Source organism: Rattus norvegicus, chromosome 6 (assembly GCF_036323735.1).
Source record: "Rattus norvegicus strain BN/NHsdMcwi chromosome 6, GRCr8, whole genome shotgun sequence".
NCBI classification, from domain to species: domain Eukaryota; kingdom Metazoa; phylum Chordata; class Mammalia; order Rodentia; family Muridae; genus Rattus; species Rattus norvegicus.
The window spans coordinates 47466065-47488923 of NC_086024.1; the positions used below are offsets into that span (position 1 = coordinate 47466065).

At 48.9% G+C, this 22859-nt stretch overlaps 1 protein-coding gene and 1 long non-coding RNA gene across 3 annotated transcripts in view; one reads left to right on the plus strand and one right to left on the minus strand.

The window, feature by feature from the left end:
- Positions 1–3097: 3097 nt before the first annotated feature.
- On the minus strand, positions 3098–4931 carry Id2 (inhibitor of DNA binding 2). Its single transcript, NM_013060.4, has 3 exons — positions 4520–4931; positions 4166–4229; positions 3098–3354 (listed from the first exon to the last, which is right to left on the minus strand). Exons 1-2 carry the CDS (start codon positions 4865–4867, stop codon positions 4173–4175), a joined length of 405 nt encoding a protein of 134 aa, NP_037192.1. The 5' UTR covers positions 4868–4931; the 3' UTR covers positions 3098–3354; positions 4166–4172.
- A 14712-nt stretch (positions 4932–19643) lies between these two features.
- LOC134479282 (uncharacterized) overlaps positions 19644–22859 on the plus strand; it is a 4191-nt gene continuing 975 nt past the window's right edge. Inside the window, exons 1-2 of one of the 2 annotated variants that reach the window (XR_010052411.1) lie at positions 19644–20340; positions 22562–22816. This is a non-coding gene — a long non-coding RNA (uncharacterized LOC134479282). The remainder of the gene's footprint in view (positions 20341–22561; positions 22817–22859) is intronic. The other variant, XR_010052412.1, reaches the window with a different exon arrangement.

Sequence of the window (22859 nt, forward strand, 5' to 3'; positions counted from 1 at the left end):
GTGGGCCAGCTTCTAGACTACAGGAGGATTCCGCATCTGTCTGTCTCTTAAGGATCTTAACCCAGCACTGAGCGCCGAGAACGAACTAACCTACAGTATTGTTTGACGTTATTTTTCCTCAGTATGACCATTATTTTAAGGGTAGGATAGTGCAAGAAAAAAGTTCTTTATTCCTCAAAATTACAAGAAAAACTACTGCATTAACGGAATCTGTAGTAGACATCACCACAGACCAAAGGAACAACCTCGGCTTCACGATGGAGTCAGAGTTACCTTAGAAACCGCAGCACGTTAAAAAACAGAAAGAGCTTTCTGAGAAGTATCAGTGAACGAAGAGTGAGAATGTTTAAATTTGACTTACTGTTATAGTTTAAAAATCTCTAAATTGGGGGCTGGAGAGATGGCTCGGTGGTGGTTAAGAGCTCTAACTGCTCTTCCAGAGGACCTGAGTTCAATTCCCAGCAACCATATGGTGGCTCACAGCCATCTGTAATGAGATCTGATGCCCTCGTCTGATGTGTCTGAAGACTCCTACAGTGTGCTTATATACATACAATAAATAAGTCTTTTTAAAATTCTCAAATTGCTCAAATTTAGAAGCTGAGTTTTTGAAACAGGTAAAATGTGCACGAACCACGCAGACCTACATCTTAGTGGAATTGTTTTCGTCGCTGCTTCCTGAGTGTGATTTTGCTACTGTTGTGAATCGTAATGTAAATATCTTATATATGACTCCATGAAAGGGTCGTTCAATCTCAAAGGGGTCACGACCTACAGGTTGAGAACCACTGTGATATGGTAATGCTTGGGGTTCTGGTTGAAAGGCACGAAGCAATTCAGGAAACATAAACGTTTACGGCAAAGTTAGGGACAGAAGAGCAGAATGCAGCCAAACTTTCTGATCTAACAACTATGCAGTCACTTTTGTGTCACAAGCTGGTAGGTGGGAGACACCATAATGTGAGATGCTAATTGGCAAATAGGTTGTGGGGAGTAAAAAGGTGGAGCGGCTCTATATATGCGTGCTAGAGGCAGAGTCGTTAGAGATGACATCAATCATTTTTAGAAGGTAACATGGCCAGGACTCGGTCAGGATAATGCTGCCGGCCACCTGCTTATGGCTAGCGTCCACGCCCGGGTACAGCAGAACCGTGGACCAACAGCGATCCTCATATTGGCCAGAAGGTGGCGCTCGGCCTCCACGGCGTGACCAGCAGCAGTTAGAGGTCCCCTCCAAAAGTCCACTTTGCCCAGGCTGCGGCTGATTAGAAGTCATCAGGTGTTCCGAAGGACTCTCGGCTCGGACCGCACAATTGTACTTCAGGGTCAGATAGATCCCCAAGGCCATCGGAGGGGAGGATGAGATCCGGCAGTCATGAGTCCGAGGACCGGCAAGGGTGGTGCGCGGACTTGTTCTCTCACACTTCTCTCCCGCTTTTTTTGTGTGTGGCGGGGCAGAAGGGTGGTGGTGGGTGGGGTGACAGAGTACATGCTGGGTTGGCCGGGTGTGCATGCAGGAGCTAGAGTAGGCAACAGGTGAGTAGTGTGTTGGGCGGCTGCCAGGGCCTCTCGGGCAGTCTCCAGCCCAGGTGTAGTGGTCAAAGCGTGCATCCCGGGTATATTCATTAAGGAAAACCCCGCCCTGCAGGAAGGAGGCGGGGACCACCGGAACCGAAGCTGCCCCTCCTCCACTCACCAGGATGGATTCGGTGTCAGGGGAGAGGAAACGCCTCAGCCAAGGCAGACTAGCAGGCGCCACCCAAACACCTGCTTGGCCTAGAAAGTGGCACCAGGTGAGACGTACACACTCGGATCTCTTGTCCCATCCTTTCTCTAGGTTGTGCATGTCTTCCCTGGACTACCTTGCAGAACCACCCCATCCCAACCAAGTCACTTCCAATTTGGGAGATAAATCTAAGCACCTATTGAATGCATATTCAAATTAGCGGCCCAGTGTCCCTCCCCTACCCCCAGGCTGGAAGGAAATGGTTATACCTTTTTTTTTTTTTTTGGTGAGTGGGAGGGGCTTTTCTCTCACCTTCCCTTCTCTGTTCCTTGCAGTTCAGAGTGCAGTCAAGGGTGAAAGCACTCAATAGCCACAGGATTGGAAAAGCAGTTGGCCCAGGCAGGCCCTGTGAGCCACAGGTGGAGAGGAGGGAGTTCTGGAGTTCGCGGCCAGGTTTAACAGCTTAATTCCCAGGGGTAAACACTGACAGCCCAAGCCCCGTTACTCTAAATCTGGATCTTGCTTCAAAGGTGTCTTTCTAGACTGTATACTTAACGTCAAAGACCCAACTTAGTCAAAGACCCAACTTAAAGGAGTCTCCCCCTACAATCCCGCTTAAAACCCTGTCTCAACGCACAGACACAGAACCAACCTGCTAGGTATGTTGAGTTTTCAGTCCCCATCCCTAACAGCAACAACGTTTTGGTCTACAGGGCCACCACGGGATACACATGTGGAAGAGGGGGCCAGAGATCAGAAGGAAGTCAAGGGTACAGAGCAGCCCTTGCAAACACAAGACATCTCAAAAACCATTCAGAATCCAGGGATTGATGTCAGACACATTTTATTATAATCTTAATACAGTCTACATAAATTTGAACTGGTATTTATTTGGGTTCAGTTATAACATAGCATAAAAAAAAATCAAAGCACTGGTTGTCTGAAATAAAGCGAGCAATCGACAAACACACTTGATTTATTTTGTATAAAAGGGTTAAGTTTACAACCAAACTTTTATAAAAAGTTTAGCATAAGTACGTCATTACATTTCAATGCAGAAAGTTATCTCTGCCACTGTACAAGAAAACTCTAATTAAAGAGTCCACAAGGTTTCACTCAATATATATATATATATTTATATATAAATATATACACAGCATTCAGTAGGCTCGTGTCAAAAAGGCCATTTCTGACCAAAGACTTCATTTAAGTAACCGAATACTGGGTCCTTCTGGTATTCACGCTCCACCTTTGAAAAAAGGCAAAGTCTGCTTAGATTGGGCAATTCCTTGTGATTTTTTTTTTTTTTTAACATTTTCGCTCCCCATGGTGGGAATAAGTATATAAAGAAAACCTTCCGACTGTAGAAAGGGCATTGAAAGTCTCTCATAAATAACGGTTATCACAGTCCAGGCCGGAGAACACCTGGGGGAGATGATCACTCTTAGTTTTCCTTCCGTTTTCTTTTTAAAAAGGTCCATTCAACTTGTTCTCCTGGTGAAATGGTTGATAACAAAGCAGAACAAAACAACAGTCTTAAAAGATCCTGTAGACTTCTTGTTGTGCAAAAGAAAAAGAGAAAGTAAAAATAAAAAAAAAAAAAAAAAAAGGAAAAAGTCCCCAAATGCCTGCAAAAGATCGGGAGAGAGAAGGCAGTTTAGGAGATTGTAACCTAAGGGCAGGGGCGGGCAGCCTGGCGCCAGAGGAAGCCACAGTTTGAGCTTTTAACCAAACCCTGGCGTCCAGATGCGGCGCACATACCCGGCCCCAACAGCACAAATTAAACATGAAAATAGCAGAGACTCAAGGGGAAAACTTCCCAAACCCAGTCTCCCATTTGGATCTCTAACAGCGCGCTCACAGGCGCCAGTCTGCTTCTTGTAACAATTATTTGATTGAAAACAGCCCTTTGGTTAACAGATAGGGAAAGCTGGATCCCGGAGCACAGGGGTAAGGCTCCGGGTAGCCGTCTTCAGCTAGCCAGAGAAATCTCAGAGGACTTCAGTTTTGGGGGAAGAGAACACTATGGAATTTGTGGCGATAAGATTAATTAGAGCTGAGGTTAGTACCTCATAGCACCACCACTGGGCTCATAAAAGCCAATAACACTTTGTCCTGACACCTTCATAGTAAGTTACTGGCATTTATATTCATATTCATTCTCTCTCTCTCTCTCTCTCTCTCTCTCTCTCTCTCTCTCTCTCTCTCTCTCTCTCTCTCTCTCTCTCTCTCTCTCTCTCTCTCTCTCTCTCTCTCTCTCTCGGCAACTGTTCCGTAATCCGGAGCAACCACAGCGACAAGCCCCTTCATGCCTCTCTGGAAGGACAAGCGGCACCCGTAACACGGTGAAGTAAGCATGCATTTACCAAACCAAACATTTAACAGACACACAAGTACATTACCGAAGCGCGCACACAGGAGGCACCCGCAAACACTCACCATTTATTTAGCCACAGAGTACTTTGCTGTCATTCGACATAAGCTCAGAAGGGAATTCAGACGCCTGGAGAGAAAGAGGATAAAAAGCAGGATATTAGGCAATCTTAAAGGAAGGTAGCCCCCTCCTCCCTTTACGAAAGTGCCAACAAGTCCCATTAAACAGGTTCATGCTACAATGCAGATCCAGACGCAACCCACACAGAACTTAGAAGTAGCGATTTCTTACATGACGCTCAATGCACAGTTTTCTTAAAAATAAAGTTAATGAACCTGTCTCTACGATGGGCTTTAAGAGTGACAGTTTCGGACGACCGGGAGCATCTGGGCAGCGGGGTACTTGCAAGCGAGTCTCACCTGCAAGGACAGGATGCTGATGTCCGTGTTCAGGGTGGTCAGCGGCGTCCTGGACGTTTGGTTCTGTCCAGGTCTCTGGTGGTGCAGGCTGACGATAGTGGGGTGCGAGTCCAGGGCGATCTGCAGGTCCAAGATATAATCGATGACGTGCTGCAGGATTTCCATCTTGGTCACCTTCTTGTTCTGGGGGATGCTGGGCACCAGTTCCTTGAGCTTGGAGTAGCAGTCGTTCATGTTGTAGAGCAGACTCATCGGGTCGTCCACCGGGGTTTTGCTCCGGGAGATGCCCAAGCTGTGGTCCGACAGGCTGTTTTTCCTAACGGACCTCACCGGACTGAAGGCTTTCATGCTGCTCGTAGGAGGAAAGGCCGGGAGGGAGCCGCCGCAGGGGGCTGAGGTGGCTGCGCCGCACCAGGCTCTGTTCAGAATGAAGCGCGAGCCGGGCGGGGCGTCTTTTATGTGCACTCGCCCTGGCCGCTCAATCGGGCATCCCTGAATCGCCATTGGTGGGAGGGGTGCCGTCCATCATACCAGGCGAATCCTCCCATTGGTGAGTGAGAGCTCTCGGTTCTTCCGCGTTCGCAGCCAATGCCCGTGGGGTGGGAGGAGCGGGCGAGAGCCCAGCTGGGGTGGTAAATTGAGTACAGTGTGCGCTGGGCACCCAGGGGGCCTGAGTGTGCAATTGTGCCCTCCTGATTCTAATTTCCAAAGCTGGCAGGACCCCTGCCCCGGGGGTGTGCCCGGAGCTAGCTATCCCCGCCCCAGGGTTTCCAGCAGCCCCGCGGTCTCAGCACAGCAGACGGGAAGTCACAGGTCGCTAGCGTTAGGGAGACAGCGACCGTGGCAGAAGGGAAAAGAAGCGCGCCTTTGGGAAGTCACATTTGTGGAGTTCCTTCTTTTAAGATAAAGCAAAAGCTATTTAAGGGGAGGAGGGGCGGGAAACCTACCCACATACACATTCACGGCAGGTTTAGCGTGGGATTTTGCAACTTGGAGCAACGCGGGAGGCCTTCTCGGAAACTCAGTGACACGAATTGTAGGGAGCACTGTGCGGTCTCCCTCAGACCACAGAGGAGCCCTGAGGGACCTGGTACGTCCGGGACCCCCCCTCCTCCTCGAGAACGAGGCAGAGTTAGTATAATGACTCCATTAATCGAAGGTCATTAGTGGGGTTTGCACACTGGAACTACATTTACATACATTGCCCTTGGTCTGTGCCCTTCAGTGTAGGTGGCAAAGTGATGCGATTAATTATGCGCAAATCGTGATTTCTGGTGTCAACATTCCAGCACTTACAGCTCTTGGGAAGCTCTTTGTCAGGTAGGTGGTCCTAGCTACTGACTGACAGCTTATCGCTGTTTTTAAAGAAAATTCTGTTACGTACGAGGTTTGGAATCTTTCAGCACCCCTCCTAGATGCAGCTACATTTTGAAAAAGTTTGGAGCTCTTGACTCCAACGCTTTAATTTCTGAATTCTTGTTCTGCTGAAGACTACTGTATATTAGTCGTGTATTAGAGGAAAACAATATTTATCTTAAGCCCAGAAAGGGTTTTTTTGGTCTCAATCTCCCACATCCTCTGAATGCAATAAAGAGAAAGAATGCAGAATCCGGGCAAAGCTCCGTGGTGAAGAAACAGTATTTTCCCTTCAATTAATGATTAATTCCTCAGCTGGTGGGCCAGGCAGTCTCTGACCTCCACGTGACAGCCATGTGCCCCAGGGCTTCTCTCTAAGGAGGCAGAGTCCGGTGGTGTAGTGGTGGTAAAATCCGGCCATCTCAGTTTGGAGGCTGCAGGACTCTCTGCCCTGCAGAGAAATCTGCACAAGGCTTGCACTGCCTCCTGAAACTCAGTGACAGTGTTCTATTGACAACTGTCCTGTTATTAAGCTGGTAGTGATTTACTATCTGAGTCCCCCCACAGTTCGAGCCTCTTGATGTACTTTGTGTGCATGTGTTTCTGTCACATACGTGCCACAGCGGAACAGATTTTGTTTTGACACTTTTGGTTCATGATGTTATACTCTGAGTATTTTACAATAATAGCCAATGTAAACAAACATCTCTGGGATTCTCAAATTATTACTTATGATTCTTGGACATTGCATCTCTGCGGTACTGACGCATTCTTAGCTTTTTCCAAGGACACCGTATGTTAGCACCGGTGCCAGCCTCATTATTCCAACAGAAAGGCCCTGGGCTGGATGATAATGAGCGCTGTGCAGCATCGCTCGACACACTGGCAGCGACGACGCATGAGCGCCTTCTCCCAAGACCATTCCTGTACCCTGATATAGTAAAATTGCTAAATATGGTGAAAGTTTTCTGGCGTTTCTTTCTCTGGCTGTCATGCCAGAGTCCAGTCTGCCGGGCTGCGCTGAATCGGATTCTGTTGGCACACTACCCAGTTTTTGCATTCATTTAAAGATCATTTTAAGGGGATTGTGAAACTGTATAAGTTAATGACTGAAAAGGACGGAGTTACCAGTAAGTCTGTCACAGCAAGCCTGGGCTGACATTTCTTAAAATTATGTTTTGGGGCTGGGGATTTGGTGGGAACCCTTTTCGGGACGGCTTATAATGGTATATAAAAATCGGTTCATTGGTGTGGATTTTCATCTGAGAGCCCTGAAGTTCAAATGGTCCCAGCTGCAGGACGCGCCCAGATGCAGAAAGGGCGGGATCCGTGGGTGGTGGGAAGGTGTGAAGGGCTTCCGGCGGTGTGTGTGTGTGTGTGTGTGTGTGTGTGTGTGTGTGTGATATTGGCCGCCCCTGCTACCCACCGGGACGCCCCCCATTTAAAGCAACAGACCCGCTTGGAGTTGCCCGAACCCTGCTACCAGCCCCCCGGATCCCCCACCATGTCCAGGCCACGCGCGATAATCAGAAGCAGGTCCCGGCCCAGCCACCTTGGCTACTATCCCCGCGTGATGCCACGAGGGCGGGAGGAGCCGGCTTGGCGGGGGCGAGTCTCAAGGTCTTCTCTGCACATCTGGCGCAATTGGGAGCTCTCGCCTTTCTTCCCCTCGGTTTTGTTCTCACAGCTGTGTCCATTCCGCCCGTGACCCCCCGAGTGATCCCTGACAGGTGATGAATTGGCAGCAGCGGCGGCGGCAGCGGCGCGCGGGCCAGGCCGCGGCGGGGCCGGAGCCGGAGCCCCGGAGCAGACTCTCTGGCGCCAGGCGCGTGACGCCGCCCATTCACGCCGCCCTGCAGCCTTGTCCTCGCGGCGCCGCTCAGGCGGCTGCCATGGTAACCGCGCCGTCACTCAGCGCGCGCGCCCAGCTGATCAATGCCTGCAAGGCCCGGCGGTCCCAGGCTCGCCCTGACCGGGCCGTCAGCCTGCGCGCACCTGCAGCCTCTGCACGTCTTAAGTTTCGAGTGATTTGGGGGAAGAAGGAAGACCGAGAAGAAAAGAATAGGGGAAAAAAAGGGGGGGGTGTAAAAGAGGAGGAGAGAAAAAAAAATAAAAAAGGCCGGGAGAGGGAGAAGAACTCTTCCTTCGCAAAAGGGGATGGGGGGTGTGGGTAATGCGGCTTAGACCTTGCCAAAGCAAAAGGTTTTGCTTTATTTCATTTGTTTTTGCAATAGAGGCGTGGAGCTGGCGGGAGGGTAGCAGTGGATGCAAAGGAGGTCACTGTCTCTTCGCAGGACAAGATTTATTTATTCCTCTGGATCTTCTTGGTTCTCGCCCGGATGGCTTTGACTCCAAAAGAAAAAAAAAGTCTTTGAAGGACCCTTATCCTCGGCCCCCTCACCCCCCACCCCCACCCCGCGCCCGGTCCTACTGACATCCTCTTAGGAATCCTTAGTGGTTATGCAAAAAGCATCAGACTTTTCCCGAACAGCCCCTCCTCCACCCTGAGAGGTGGTAGGATGCACTGCTGCCTGAGGTCTTCTAGCCACTCTTGAGACTCAGCGTGCAGCTCCCGCATCTGCGTGCTCATTTCCGCTAGGAGAGCGGCGGGGGGTGAGAGGTGTGGCGGGGGCTGGGGGGCGCAGGCCTAGCCCCTTCATAGTGTGAGTTTTTTCCTGACATCACCTAGAATCCAGAAACTTGTAAGTCAGCCTGGAGACACAGACACCTCCTCTGTCCGGGTTTATCTCCAGGGAAAGCTCCCTTTTAGGAACCAGATGCCAACACTTCCGGATAGTTTATGGCACCCGGATCCCTCAAGGGTGCTCATCCACCGCTGAGAGTGTTAGCAGCCGTTATTCATCGCCTGTCCGGCAGAGTCGTCTTCTGCTGGCCCTAAAACCCAAGGGTGAGGGTGGGAGGGCTGGGGATTTGGGGGGAGGGGGTTGCGGCTCACAACCCGCCAGAGCTGTTATCTGGCTTATCCGAGTTTGTTGTGGTTTTCGAGGAAACAGCATCTGGGTTGTATAAGGATTCGAGTTTTTGCTTTTCGTGTTTATTTAATACCTTGGCAAGAGGGAGCCCTTACCCTGAAACCAGATAAACCGAATTTGGGTTTAAAAAGGCCTTAGATGAGGGGCGCTAGGACTGAAGGAAAAAGAGCAAAGCCACTTAAAGCAAACAAGAGGATGTTTGTTTTTCTCTTTGGGGTAACTTTTTTTTTTTTTGAAGACTCTTACACTTCGTGTCACACACAGCTAATAAATGGCATTAGCGAAGTGTCGCAGCTACTACAATGGCTTAGCCATAAGTCGGCCCGCCCTTGCCTCGCCACAATTCCGGCCATAACTCCTTCTAGGATTCCTTCACAGTTCTGTTTACCTGCAGATCTGGAGTCCCAGCTAAAAAAAAAAAAAAAAAAAAAAAAAAAAAAAAAAAAAAAAGCCGTGCCAAATCCAATTGCGTGCCACTGTCTGATCCCCTTTTAGAAGGATCACTTTCCAGCCTGGTTCAAAGAAAGTCAAGTTTGGGAAATTCGGCGGAAGGGTCCGATTTAAACTATGGAGCGCCGCAAATATTTTGTTACCAATACTGTGAAGTGCTCCGATTTGCGGCTGCTTTTGGCATTGACAAAGGATTTTCCTGCGACTTTTACTCCGGTCACCAAATTTAAAAAGGAAAATTAACTGGACTGAGCGATATGTCTTGGAAAACAATCTCGGGCTGCCTGCGAACTGGCGGGAGCGGGGGCTGGCGTCGCCCAGTCTGCGCCACCGGGAGGCGCGCGCCGCTGGTCGGGCCACCACCGGAGCCGGGGTCACCGCGGGGACCCCAGGCCGCAGCCCGCAGGGAGCCCCCCCCCCAGCCCTCCAAGCGCAAAGAGCGTAGCGCACAGGCCACCCGCGTCTGCCCACTGGCGTCCGTGGGAACCCGCAAGCAGCCTGCAACAAGGGCGGGCTTGTCCGGAATCAAACTGCTTCTTAATATTATAATGCCGCACCAAAAGCAAAACCTGGCCCGGCTTGGGAGTCCCTAACAAGAAACACATTGTGTGCGCTGCCTCCGCCTTGGTTGGCTCCAGCCTCGTTTGCGCGCCGGCCGCACTGCAGACAGCCAAGTCCAGGACTGTAGTCTACCCGAGCCCGGAGCCCGCACCACGTGCGCCCGGGGCACCCCTGCCGCGCCCCTGGCGGGGTGGGGCCGCTAGAGCTTCTTGGGTGAGCCTGCAGCTCCGGGCTTTGCCTTTTGCTAGCTCTGCAGGCCACTGGGCTCATCATCTCTCTAGACATTGGTGCTCCAGTTCAGGTTGGGAAACTTGTTTTTTTTTTTTTTTTTTTTTTTTTTTTTTTTTTTTTTTAAGTTTGACGTTCTTCTACTTCCCTCAAGTTTTAGGCATCCCCCCAGACTCCCTCCTTCCCAGTGGTAATTCACAGACTTCTCCGCAGTTAAAGGAAAGCACACGAGGGTCTTGCACCTCCCTCCCACCTCGCACACACACACTACCACCACCACCACCACCACCACCACCACCACCACCACCACCACCACCACCACCACCACCACCACCAGCACCACCACCACCACCGCCGCCGCCGCCGCCGCCGCCGCCGCCGGCCGCCGCCACATACGGGTCATTGTTGCCCCCACCCCTGGCCCCAGGCACGTGTCTCCATTGCCCTGTTCTGTGGGAAAGGGCAGGACCTGGGCCACATCCTCAGAGAGTTGACTACAGTTCACTGCGAAAGCCAGGACCTTTCAGGGACTGTGAACCAGACCCAGGAATTCGGGTGGGTCTGGTCAGACTGATGAAGTTCCTAGCTCACCCTATCATCTTCTTGGCACCGAGGCACTGGGCGTGGCCGGTTGAGATTTGCCCTTTAGCAAGAGCCTGGAGGGAAGGCATGTGAATTAGACACATTCATTTTTTTAATTTTCTTTTGAGAACTTATTAAATGAGCACCGCATCTGCATTATTCCCATCCCTCCCTCCGTGTCCAAACACAGTGATCCTCTCCCCAGTACGCGGTCTCTTCTTTAGTTACTATCGCTATATGTGTATAACACACACACACACACACACACACACACACACACACACACACACACACACAAAGAGAGAGAGAGAGAGAGAGAGAGAAGAGAGAAGAGAGAGAGAGAGAGAGAGAGAGAGAGAGAGAGAGAGAGAGAGAGAGAGACTACTGAGTCCATGCAGCTCTGCTTGTATGCACACACATCCAGGGCCGACCCTTGGGATTGGACACCCTATCTAGGAGCTCTTCCCTAAAGATATCCAATTTGCTCTCTCTCAGTGGCCATCGACTACCCTTTACACCTAGGTGTGGGGCCACTTGTGGGACCACGTGGGGTTTCCTCCAGTCACATGGCATGTGATGTTGTCACCACCATGCTGGTCTCATTCAGGAAACCATATTGTTAAGATTTCGGGAATGTATTTTCCGTGTCTAGGGGACAGTGTTTAGCAATAGGCATCCGGGACCTCTGGGTGTTAATTTTAGGAGTCTCAGGTATAGGGAGAGAGTTTAGGCACTGCCCAATCATTTATTCTCTGCATTCGGACCAGTTGTGGATCTCAGTAACAATCTCCACCTGTTGCAAAAAGAAGCTTTTTAAAAACGAGGTAAGAAGTATTTAGAAAGAGCAGGACGGGAGAGATGGCTCAGCGGCTTAGAGCACTGACTGCCCTTCCAGAGGACTGGGGCTCAATTCTCAGCACCCACATAGCAGATCACAACTGTCTATAACTCCAGGATCCAATATCCTGACACGGACATACATGCAGACAAAACACCAATGCACGTGGAAATAAAAACAAATTATTTGTGAAAGTCTACTAATTTAGGAAAATGGTTCTACTAGTCTCACCTCCAGGGTCTGTCACCTCTAGCCATGGGTACTTCATTAAGTTTTCAGTACTAGACATGAACTCCCTCCTGTAAGATAGACATAAATCTAATTAGACAGCTGTTGGTAAAAGTGATAAAAAGTGTTGGCCAAAATGGGTAAAGTGCCATTATTTCACTGATGGGGATGTATTGCTGGCCCAGTCATGGGTGTGGTTCTTGGGCTTTAAGGCAGGGTAGGACTGCCCATTGCTCCTTCCCTTGGCAGCTCGAAGAGCACTTTCCAATACCATAAAAGCCAATCCTCCTGAAGGAGGCATCGGGTCAGCTCCTGTGTCCAAACTGTGTGTAGTCTTCAGTAAGAGTCTTCCCTGGGAGGATGCTGAGGGCAGTGGCAAGAGCCCGTATTGCTTTAGGGGACTTAACCTCTGGCCAACCACTCATGCCTGGCACTGGGATTAGGTAGTCCTTGCTTGGCTCTTAGAGTGTGGGCAGCATCATCCCATTCGGGGCAACTCCATTAAAAGCATACACATACATATCTCTATGCATATACAAGTCACACACACACACACACACACACACACACACACACACACACACACACACACTTCTGTGTCCTCCTATAGGGAGACTGGATGACTCATGGCTCAGACTCATGACCCTGAGTTTCCAGAGGGTAGATATGGGAGACCCTAGGTAGAAGCCGCCATAAGACCTTGTCTGGGGGTGGGTGGGATGAGGAGTCGCCTCACTGCAGGAGGGTAAACCCCTGTTAAGTGTGGCCAGCTCTTTTAGTTAATGTTACCATTGCATGCACAGCCAGAGAGGTAGGACCCAGTTGAGGCTGCAGCTCACCCCTCCCTCTATACAGTCCTCCCCTTTTCCTTTCCCCTTCTTCCTTTTCTTTCCCCCTTTCCTCCTCCTTCCTTTCCTCGAGGTCTCAATAGGTTTCATGGCCTCACATGATCTCCCTGCCACAACCTTCTAAGTGACTTAAACTGTGGCAATATCCAGCACCCCCTGCTAGTCCTTCATGTCTTTATTCTGGCTGCATTCACATCTACGTCCCAATGTGCACTCTTGCAGTGTCCACTCAGGTGAGTCAGCATGGGCCCCATGGCTCTCTCTTTGTAAAGGGAGAGTGCCAGGTCTCTCAGTCTGCGTCTTCACTGGACCCTCCTACTCATAGGCCTGGGTATGGCTGAGAGCCAGTGCCCAGGTTTCCTCTGCCAGGCAGTCCAGGAGCCCAGCCCAGGCCTTCCTGACTTCAAAGAATGCGTACCAGGACTTTGTACTGCGTACCAGGACTTTGTACTGGGTGACCTAAAACTTTCTGGAAATGTTCCACATCTGTTTAATTCTTTGGGAGAAATGCTAGCTTTAACTAAGGAAATATTTACCACAGATGCTTTATGGTCCCTTCAAAAGGCCATATTTTGAAACAGATATGTTTAGCAGTCCTCCAATACTCTGTCTTGTTAATTGGGCAATGGTTCTCAACTTGCGGGTCACAACCCCTTTGGGGAGTTGAATGACCCTTTCACAGGGGTTGCATATCAGATACCAACATTATGATTCATAACAGTAGCAGAATTACTGTTACAGAATTAAGTAGCAACAAAAATAATTTTCTGGTTGGAGGTCACAGCAACATGAGGAGCTGTATTCAAGGGTTCCAGCATTAGGAAGGTTGGGAACCACTGCCCTTGCAGAGAGGAAAGGCCAGGCTCCCTGGGGTTTAGAGAAAACAAGGTCTGCTGTGCTAAGAGAGAGTCGCCCAGACTGTGTCAGTAGTCTGTGTCCTCCTGTACTGCACGGTGGCAGGTAGATGTGGCCCTGGGAAAGTCCCCAACTCTGATGATACCACATTCCTTTGTCACCTCTGAGAAGGAAGAAGATCGTAGCACCTCCCTGTGACTTTATTTTGACTGCTCCATGCACCTCCCACAAAATGCCTGAGAGAGCATATTACTCAGCTACACAGACACCCATTGATAGCTTACATTTTAGACAGATAAAGAGTAATTGTTTTTAGGGAGAGTGTGCTCCTGCATTTATCTGTTAAGTCTGATGACCTTCTCGGCGATTGATCATAGGAAAGAAGATATTCTTAGTGGATGGCTTGACTCTTAAGAGTGCTTACAATTCCATCAGTATCTCCTCCTGGCTCTTGGCACAGTATATTCTCTCTCTCTCTCTCTCTCTCTCTCTCTCTCTCTCTCTCTCTCTCTCTCAAAAAGAGGTCCACATGAGAGGTCTTGCCTGGGCAAGAGAAGATGCCTCTAGCTACGCTTTCAGAATGCAGAGGAAAGAAATTCTACTATGGAGTCCTCTAAGACCAAAAGGCCGGAGACGAACTCTGGGGAGCTTAGGGTACAAGTCCCAAATTCACAAGTCCTTTTTAGGTTGCTTACGGAGTGCTCCCATCCCTTTGCTTAAACTAGTTCACTGTATCAATTATAAGGTGGTGCCAGATGCTCCTCAGTGGAGACCTCTCTTACATTTGGGACCAAAGACTCCAGATACTTCCCAGGTAATGTCTGCTGCTGTGTGTGGCTTACCCAGACATGGCTGAACATGCAGAAGAATCTGCTGAAGGTGAATGAAATAGTTGGGGAGTGGTGGCACAGCCTTTGGTGGATCTGTGAGTTTGAGGGCAGCCTTTTCTACAAATCAAGTTCCAGGACAGCCAGGGCCGTTACCCAGAGAAATCCTGTCTTGAAACAACAGACAAAACAAGAACAAAAGCAAACAAACAAACTAAAGACCTAGGGAAGATCATGGTCGGAGTTAGCTAAGGCAATGCCAGCTGCTGTGCTGAGCCAACCCGGAACTCTGAACATTCTAGAAAGTCTCCCGAAGATGGTGTTACTGAATGACATGTTGCTACATTGGAACAATGACTTTGGGGCAATAACATTGCTTTATAATATGTCTACCATCTTCTCTATAGGGTTCCTAAGGTGTTTGCAACTGATTCTATCAGATCTGAAGACAGAACAGGGCTTGATGACCCACACGGGGGGATATGAGACAGACCAGCTTCTACTTTGTTATTTAGAACCCTGGACACGGTTAACCCTGAGCTGGCTTGTTCACTGTGACTCCTGCACTGTCAAGTGGATGTCCCCTGCCTTCTCCTCACTAGGTTCAAGAAGAATTCTCTCTTCTTCCAGTGTGACGATCAAAGATGTCTTCTCACGTGACTAAGAGCCAGAGAACCAGAAGTCAGTCTTATAGCCACACTTCACTGCAATGGAGGCTGGGAGATCTTGGCTCTAGTATCCCAGAAAGGAAGGACAGTCAGTCTCTTTCATGGTGACCTTTGACTTACCAATTCTTCTGATGTTGTTGGGACACCATTGCAGTTTCTTGAGGTGGGGGAATGGGAAGAGAGAGAGGATGCAGTACAAATTTGGGTGACAGGCTGTTGGATCTCAGTACTGTGACAAGAGTCTTTTTTTTTTTTTTTTTTTACAGCATCCAGTGTTAATGAAATATATATAGTTGAGATGATGACACAGGAAAGGAGGAGACAGCCATGTTTAGAACTCACTTTTGAACGCACAACACCTTTAAAGGTGGGGATGTTCTTACTCCAGCCAGGGTGGGAATGAGTAAGGCCAGCGGCAGAGTCAAGGGAGGGGGTTATGATGTCTCTGCCTTCCCTGAGGACCCTTGAATCATGCAGAGAGCTGAAGGTGCTGGAGAGAGCAGGAGAGGTAAACATGTGGTATGTAGGTGCGTTCCCAGAGAGGAGCTGTCACTTGGAAGCACAATAAAAGGATTGCCCTGTTGGCCTGGATGGCCTATTGGGTGATCATATAATTAGTCCTGAGTGAAAGCAAGAGGAAACATGTCAGGAGCTGTTTTCATAGTCCTTTTATGAACATTTACATGAGTTAATGAATACGCAAACAGAGGTGTTGAAAACGCATCAGGAGTAAAACAACGGAGTGCGGTACACAGAGGGAAGTCGGCGGGCTCAGGAGGAATCAGGTCTCACCCCGGGGTGGGAAGAGAACAGGTTTTCTTGGACACAGAAATTGCAGCTAGTGTGACTGACAGCACCAGGGAAATAGAGCTCAAAGATGCTCACCCACCCACCCACTCATCTAGGCATTCGTCCACATATTCATCTATCCACTCACCCCTCCCTCTCATGGTCTCTGTGTCCCTCCTTTCATTCATTCACCCACCCACACCCACACCCACCCACACCCACCCACAACCACCTACCCACTCATTGATCCATTCACCTACCTATTCATTTATCCATTCTCCCACCCATCCACTCATCCATCCATTATCCATCCATCCATCCATCCATCCATCCATCCATCCATCCATCATTCATCCGTCCATCCATCCATCATTCATCCATCCATCCATTCATCCACTCTTTCATCTACCCACTCACCACCCATCTACGTATCCTATACGTACCGAACACCTACCATATGCCAGAAAAATCCCATAGATTATAAAATATTGGTGAACAGAACTGACAAAAGTCTGTCACCATCAGGGTCTTCACTCATTCCTCTGGGGGAGAGAAAGCAAGCACATCAGGGAATAAATGAACAGTTTACGGTAAGATTGTCGGAGCTGTGACAACAAGGCAGGGACTGAGAATGAGAAGCGTCTGAAGCGATTTTGGATAAAGTGGCCCTGGGAGGCTACATTGAGAAGGTGACAATTGAAGGGAGGTTTGAAGAAAGCTAGGTGGTATCCATGACATGATCTGGGGAATAGCATTCTGGAAGAGGGAACCACCAGCAAAGAAGGTCCAAGGTATGTGTGCACAGGTGTCCATGGTAGATGTAAATGACCAGTGTGGCAGGAATATAGTGGGTCCTAGGGGCCTTATGTATGATTTATTATAAGCACTATTTATTTCAAACATAATTCTCAGTGTACAGAGAGAGGGACAGAAGTACAATTTGTGATCCTCCTGCCTCAGATTTCTGTGTGCTGCAGTTGTAGGTATATAGAACCACGCCCAGCTTCATTTTAACTACCTTAAACCATGTATTTCAATGGCATTCCGTGTAGTCACGTCCCCATGCCACCATCACCACAGCCACCTCTCGGAAGCTTTCTGCCTTTTCCAAGAGAGTCTCTGAACCCAGTAGACAAACATCCTATTTTTTCATCACTGGCCTTGATGGCCACCGCCCTTCTTGGTCTCCATGGTGCCGTCCTAGAGTCCTGCCATTTTTTTGCCTCGTATGTCAGGTCTGGGATTCCTCCTAAACTGAGTGTGTGGCTGTGAGCAAGATCCAGGTCTTAAGTCACACAAATAGGTACTTAACTTCCTGGAGCCACGAGAGGGTAGTTAGGCTCACACACCAAAGTTCAGAGGCCTTGCCACAGAGCTTAAGCTGCCGCTCTCTGTGACATATCTGCTTCCTCTGAACCCTTTTTTAAAAATCTGTGTCTAGGCAGTCAGGACTGGTTGATTGGCTCTGTGGAGACCAGAAGCCTTGCTGCCCTCTGCGGCATATGTGTGTAATCTCCCCAGTAAGGAGGGTAAGGGATTTAGATGACTTCTCTGGACCCCTTACACACTGAGTAGGTGTGTGACAACGGTGCTCAGGTGCCTTACTCGACTACTTCTGTGTTCTTTCCTTGCCTGCCTTTCAGGCCTATGACCCCAGTCTCGATAGGGGGAGGGGCACACATCTATTTTTCTGGGCTCTTGGAATCTACACCTGCCGAGGGCTCGCCTCGTCGATCCAGCTGCTTTCGGATGGTTAAGGCCATGCTTACTCTGGAGGGCACACCCACCCCTTCCTGAAGTTCCACCGTTTGGAGGAGGATTGCTTGTTTTCGCTGTTCACACCACTTGAACTTGGCTGCAGTAGAGAGAGGGTCAGATAATGGATGGAAGCCACCAAACTTCGGGGGCGGGGGGACTCCATCTTAATGGCGAATGAGGAGCCGAGGCTCCGAGAGGTGAAGCAACGTGTCTGAGGTCAGAGTTGCTAAGAGATTGGGGCGCAAAGCCCCAACCACCGGCTGTCTTCTTCACTTCATTCTCATTCCTTTTCTTCAGTTAAATGTGGGTAACTGGTGAGGGTCGTTCAGGATGGAGAGGAGCAATGCCACCCACAGGTGACACTCTGTGTGTCTGGTCTGCTCAGGGTGACAAGCAGTCAGACGGACTTTCAAGCTTCAAGAAACTGTGGACCGTGAGGTTCCGTCTCATCCAGACCTGCCCAGCTTGTAAGAATCTGGGTCATCTCTGCAGTGATGGGAGGAATTCACACTTTAAAGCGAAACTCTTGGCCACCTCTGGTTCATGCGGAAGTGAACTGTGACCGTGGAGCTATACTTCAGGGTCGCCAGCTGGTCCTGTGCAAGCATCCCTACTGGAGAGCCTGGCCCACTGGCTGGTGTTGGCAGCAGCTTAGCATTACCCGGATTTGTGCTTCTCGATGGTCACGGTCAGTGGTGCTGGAAATGGCCACGTGAGAACAGCATGGAGCTTCTGTGGGAACTTTGAAGGAACTACGATTAACCTCACACCACTAAAATTATCATTTATCCACCAACAGGGTTACTTAGTTCACTTTTTGTTGTTGTTTTTGTTAGTTTGTTTTCTGGGACAGAGTTTCTCTGTGTAGCTCTGGCTGTCCTGGAACTTGCTTTGTAGATTAGGCTGGCCTCGAACTCAGATCCACCTGTCTCTGGAGTGCTGGGATTAAAGGTGTGTGCTACCATGCCCAGTGTTTTGTTAGTTTGTCTCGTTTTTGAAGATAATTTAATATCAGAAGGAATGATGCGATTATAAAATTTTCATTCATTTATTTGAGACTAAGGATTTTTCTTTTTTCTTTTTCTTTTTCTTTTCTTTTTTTTTTTTTCCGGAGCTGGGGACCGAACCCAGGGCATTGCGTTTGCTAGGCAAGGCCCTACCACTGAGTTAAATCCCCAACCCTGAGACTAAGGATTTTTATGTCTCCCAGGCTGGGTTTATGTTATTCTCTTGACTCAGGCTCTGGACTATGATAATCTTGCCCTACCTGCTCAGCCTACAGGTTTTAAAACAAATTTTTACATATATTATTGTCATTGTTGTTGGAAGTGGTTGGTTGTTCTTGGTAATGGTGATAGTGGTGGTGGTAGTGTGTGTGTGTGTGTGTGTGTGTATACTTACGTGTATGCATGTATATGCGTATGTGGGTATGTGTGTGTATGAGTGTGTGTTCATGTGTGTATGCATGTATATGTGTATGTGTATGCACATGTGTACATGTGTGTATGCATGTGTGTGTATGCATGTGAGTATGTGTGTATGTGAGTATGTGTGTATGTGCATGTGTGTGTATGATTGTGTGTGTGCATGTGTGTATGTGTGCATATGTGTACATGTGTGTATGTGTGTGTATTTGTGTATGTGCACGTGTGCATGTGTGTATACTTACGATTATGCATGTATATGCATATGTGTGTATGTGTATGTATGCATGTGTGTGCATATGTGTGTATGTGTGCATGTGTATACATGTGTGTACATGTGTGTATGTGCACGTGCGTGCGTGCGTGCGTGCGTGTGTGTGTGTGTGTGTGTGTGTGTGTGTGTGTGTGTGTGTGTACCTGTGGAGGTCAGAGGACAACTTGCAAGAAGCCAATTCTTTCCTTGTATTATCTGGGTTCTGGGTACAGAACTGAGATTCAGCCTTAACAGCAAGCCCATTACTTGCAAAGCCTGTTCATTGCCCTCCTCATCCCCAGTTTACATTTTTTAAAACTAAGTTGGGCCAGGTCTGCTGGCACTTTCCTCTGGTCCCAATGCTTGCTTGGAGGTGGAAGTGGAATGACTAAGGTTCAAGGCCAGCCTGGCCATGTGAGACCTCTCACAAACACCAGCAAGCTCTGAATCAAAGACATCTTTCCATTTTGATGCTAACGAGTTCACCTTTTGTTAGTGTAGGGTACATTTCTCCCTTGACTCTCTCTATCCTGTTCACTGGGCCCATATCTCTGCAGCATGCTCTAGGGAGCTCAGCCAGTACCACCTCCAGTCCTGTGAGAGAGACCTGCCATGCCTCGGCCCTAGTGCACCCTTTCTTGAACTGATTCCAAGCTCTGCCTTCATTGGCACGGAAGGCAGAGAGGACACTGCCAGCCCCAGCCTGCCCCAACCTGCTAGTGACCTCTCCAGGGCCCTGGAAGCCCAGTGACTCAGCATGACTTAACAACCTGGCTTTCCATGGGAGCCGAGATAATTTGCCACATATCCAGTGCAGGATAAAAGCTGACGCTATTTGGAAGAACAATTCTAAGTTAATAATGAGAGGAAAAAAAGAAAGCCAGATGTCTTTCCACTCTAGAGACAGGTTTTAGGACAGACAGATACTGGGAGGTAGGGTCTGGGCCTTGCTGCTTTGGTCCAGGCCGGGGGTTACTACAGGACTCTTCTTTCTTGGTCAGAAGTGATAAGGTTTATTCCAAACTCTAAGATGATGTAACATGTTGACCTTCTCTTTTTTGTAAGCTACATGGACAGATGGCCACTTGACAAGGTCGTACAAACACTGGGAATTGGCTGACTCCGAAGTCGACGTTGGGGTTTTCATTGCTGTGACTACCAAGGTGATTGGGGCACTGGCCTTCTTGATACCCTCCTTTTCGAGGCTAGCTAGTTGGAACCTCTTTCAGGGTCTCTCTCTCTCTGCTCAGCCCTCCTCAAAGAACAGCCTGAGCTGGCTTCCTGCCCCTCAGGAATGCTATGTGGAGCTCATGTGACCATCCAAAACTGTTTGCTGAATTCCTTCTTTCAAAGCTGGGTGTTTTCTTCAGTGGGACTGGGTTCTTATGCTTTGGAAAGAACTGGCTGCTTAGGCCAGCCAATGGGGAGGAGAGGTTGGAAGGGCTCTCTTGCTATTTTTTTTTTTTAATTTATTTGTAATGCTAGGGATAACCCAGGGTGTCATAAGAGTTAGGCAAGCACTTTCTACCCCTAAGTTACACCTCTAGCCTTTGCATTTCATTTCTAATTGCTTTGGGAGTCTGTTTAATGTTTTAAGGGCAGGGAGTCAAGGGTGAGGCATCTAGATTTGGCGATGAGCCTATTTAAGGATTCTAACTTTAGATTCAGGGTTTGATACCAAAGCAGGTGGCTTCATTGTGCCCTGCCCCAACTTTGGATATCCCAGAATATCTGGCATGGAGTATGTGGAACTGAGAGGTGAGCATGGACAGTGCACTTGGGAAGTTCTCTCTTCACCACATTACCCACTGGCTTCATGGACTCTTGTTTTTAGAATGAGATATGTCGTGCCCCCAGATCCATATGCATGGTGTACTGAGCATGTCTGTGTGCTACAACATGGTCATATAAGGAACCCCAAGTCTTAGAAGCAGAAGGACATGGATGGAGTCGATGTGGAAGCAGCGGAAATTAGAGTCAGGCACACCCAACTAAGCCCCAATAGATGACCTACAGAGTCAATAGAAAATTAGCCACTGAGGTTGCTTTGCTCTGTTTTGCAGGACTCGGCATCTAAGCCAGATCCTTGTGCGTGTTAGGCAAGCAGTCTGCCACCGAGCTCAGCCCAGAAGGGTAGTTTGGACCCCTTGGTCAACCTTGACCTTCACAACCACATTCTCCCCTCTCCCTTAGGGCCATCGCTTTTGTTCTGACAGATGTCAGACCCGTTAGTTTCTATGGCTGATGGTGGACAACCAAGACTCTTGGCTCTGTCATGTCTATGATGTCCAGACATACTTGGCTGGCTGAAGGTTCTCCTAGATTCTTCCTTTCTGTTCCATTAAAGCTGTTATTTTCCAAGAAACTGTGGCGGTTTGAATGAGAATGGTCCCCATAGCATATTTGACCAAATCACCAGGGAGTGGCTCTATTCGAAAGGATTAGAAGAATTAAGAGGTGTGACCTCATTGGAAGAAGTGTGTCACTGTGGGGGCTTTGAGGTTTCAAAAGTCCATGCCAAGCCTAGAATCTCTTGCTCTGCTCATGGATCATGAGGGGAGTTCTGAGCCACTGCCCCAGCATCTACCTGTATGCTGCCATGCCCCCTGCAATGATGATAATAGAATAAACCTCTGAAACTGCAAGCTAGCCCTAATTAGATGCCTTCCTCTTATAATAGTTGCCTTGGTTATGGTCTCTTATCACCAATAGAATGATGACTAAGACCGGCACCTACACTGGCTATCTATGAAGATTGATCTATCCCTCTCCCTGACCACCTTTCATGCCCCACTTAATCTGGTTGACCCTTCCTAATCATTCAGGTCTCATAGGCCAGTTCCTCTGGCTACTCCTCTGGTCTTCTGTGATGGATCTGCTTTGTTCCCTTCTCTCTCCCCTTCTTCAGGGCCTACCTAGTGTGTTTACTACAGTTTAGAGCATTGTTTGAGCTCCTTCTATTGGGAGGCATGAGGTCCAGGGCAGTCATATATGTGACAGGTGGAACAGGATCTGGGGACAATCAGCTTTCTGTACTCTTCTGGATACAAGTGGGCAGCAGTTCTTTGTGACCTAGCACATCAGCATTACCCAAGGGCTTCTTTTTTTTTTTTTTTTTGGAGCTGGGGACCGAACCCAGGGCCTTGCGCTTCCTAGGTAAGCGCTCTACCACTGAGCTAAATCCCCAGCCCCATACCCAAGGGCTTCTTAGAAATGCCCATTCTCAGGCCCATTCTGGCTGAGTCACTGTCACTGGGCTGGTCTAATATGACCCAGTGGTACCACATAGTAGCTTCTGGACCCTGTGGGGATAAGAATGGGAAACAAGCCATGTCTTTCTATTCCTCTGACAGCCTTCTGCTTCATGTTCACTCTATATTCTAGGTACTTCAAAGCCACCAAGGGTGACCTTGTGTCCGAATGCAAACTCAGAGGAGAAAAATTTTGTCACTACAGCTTAAAACCATGAGAACAAACCTATCAAGGACAAGACTTGGGCCAGACTGCAGGAGAGGAGGCCTCCAGCCTGATGTCCGGAGTTGGTATCTGGTGGGATTAAGAGATACCGGGGCATCCTGATGACACTAGGAGGGGCACGTGGAAGTCCAGACCCCAAGTGGGAGAGGTAACTCATAATTTGTAGGTATCATTCATATTTGTCTGACTAGACTGTTTAATTTGT

What these genes read in the sequence shown, in the direction of transcription:
- Id2 (NM_013060.4), bottom strand. Translation starts at nt 4,867, where the DNA reads ATGAAAGCCTTCAGTCCGGTGAGGTCCGTTAGGAAAAACAGCCTGTCG. An exon ending in TCAGCATCCTGTCCTTGCAG is followed by an intron (nt 4,230 to 4,519) that starts GTGAGACTCGCT and finishes CTTTCTCTCCAG; the next exon opens with GCGTCTGAATTCCCTTCTGA.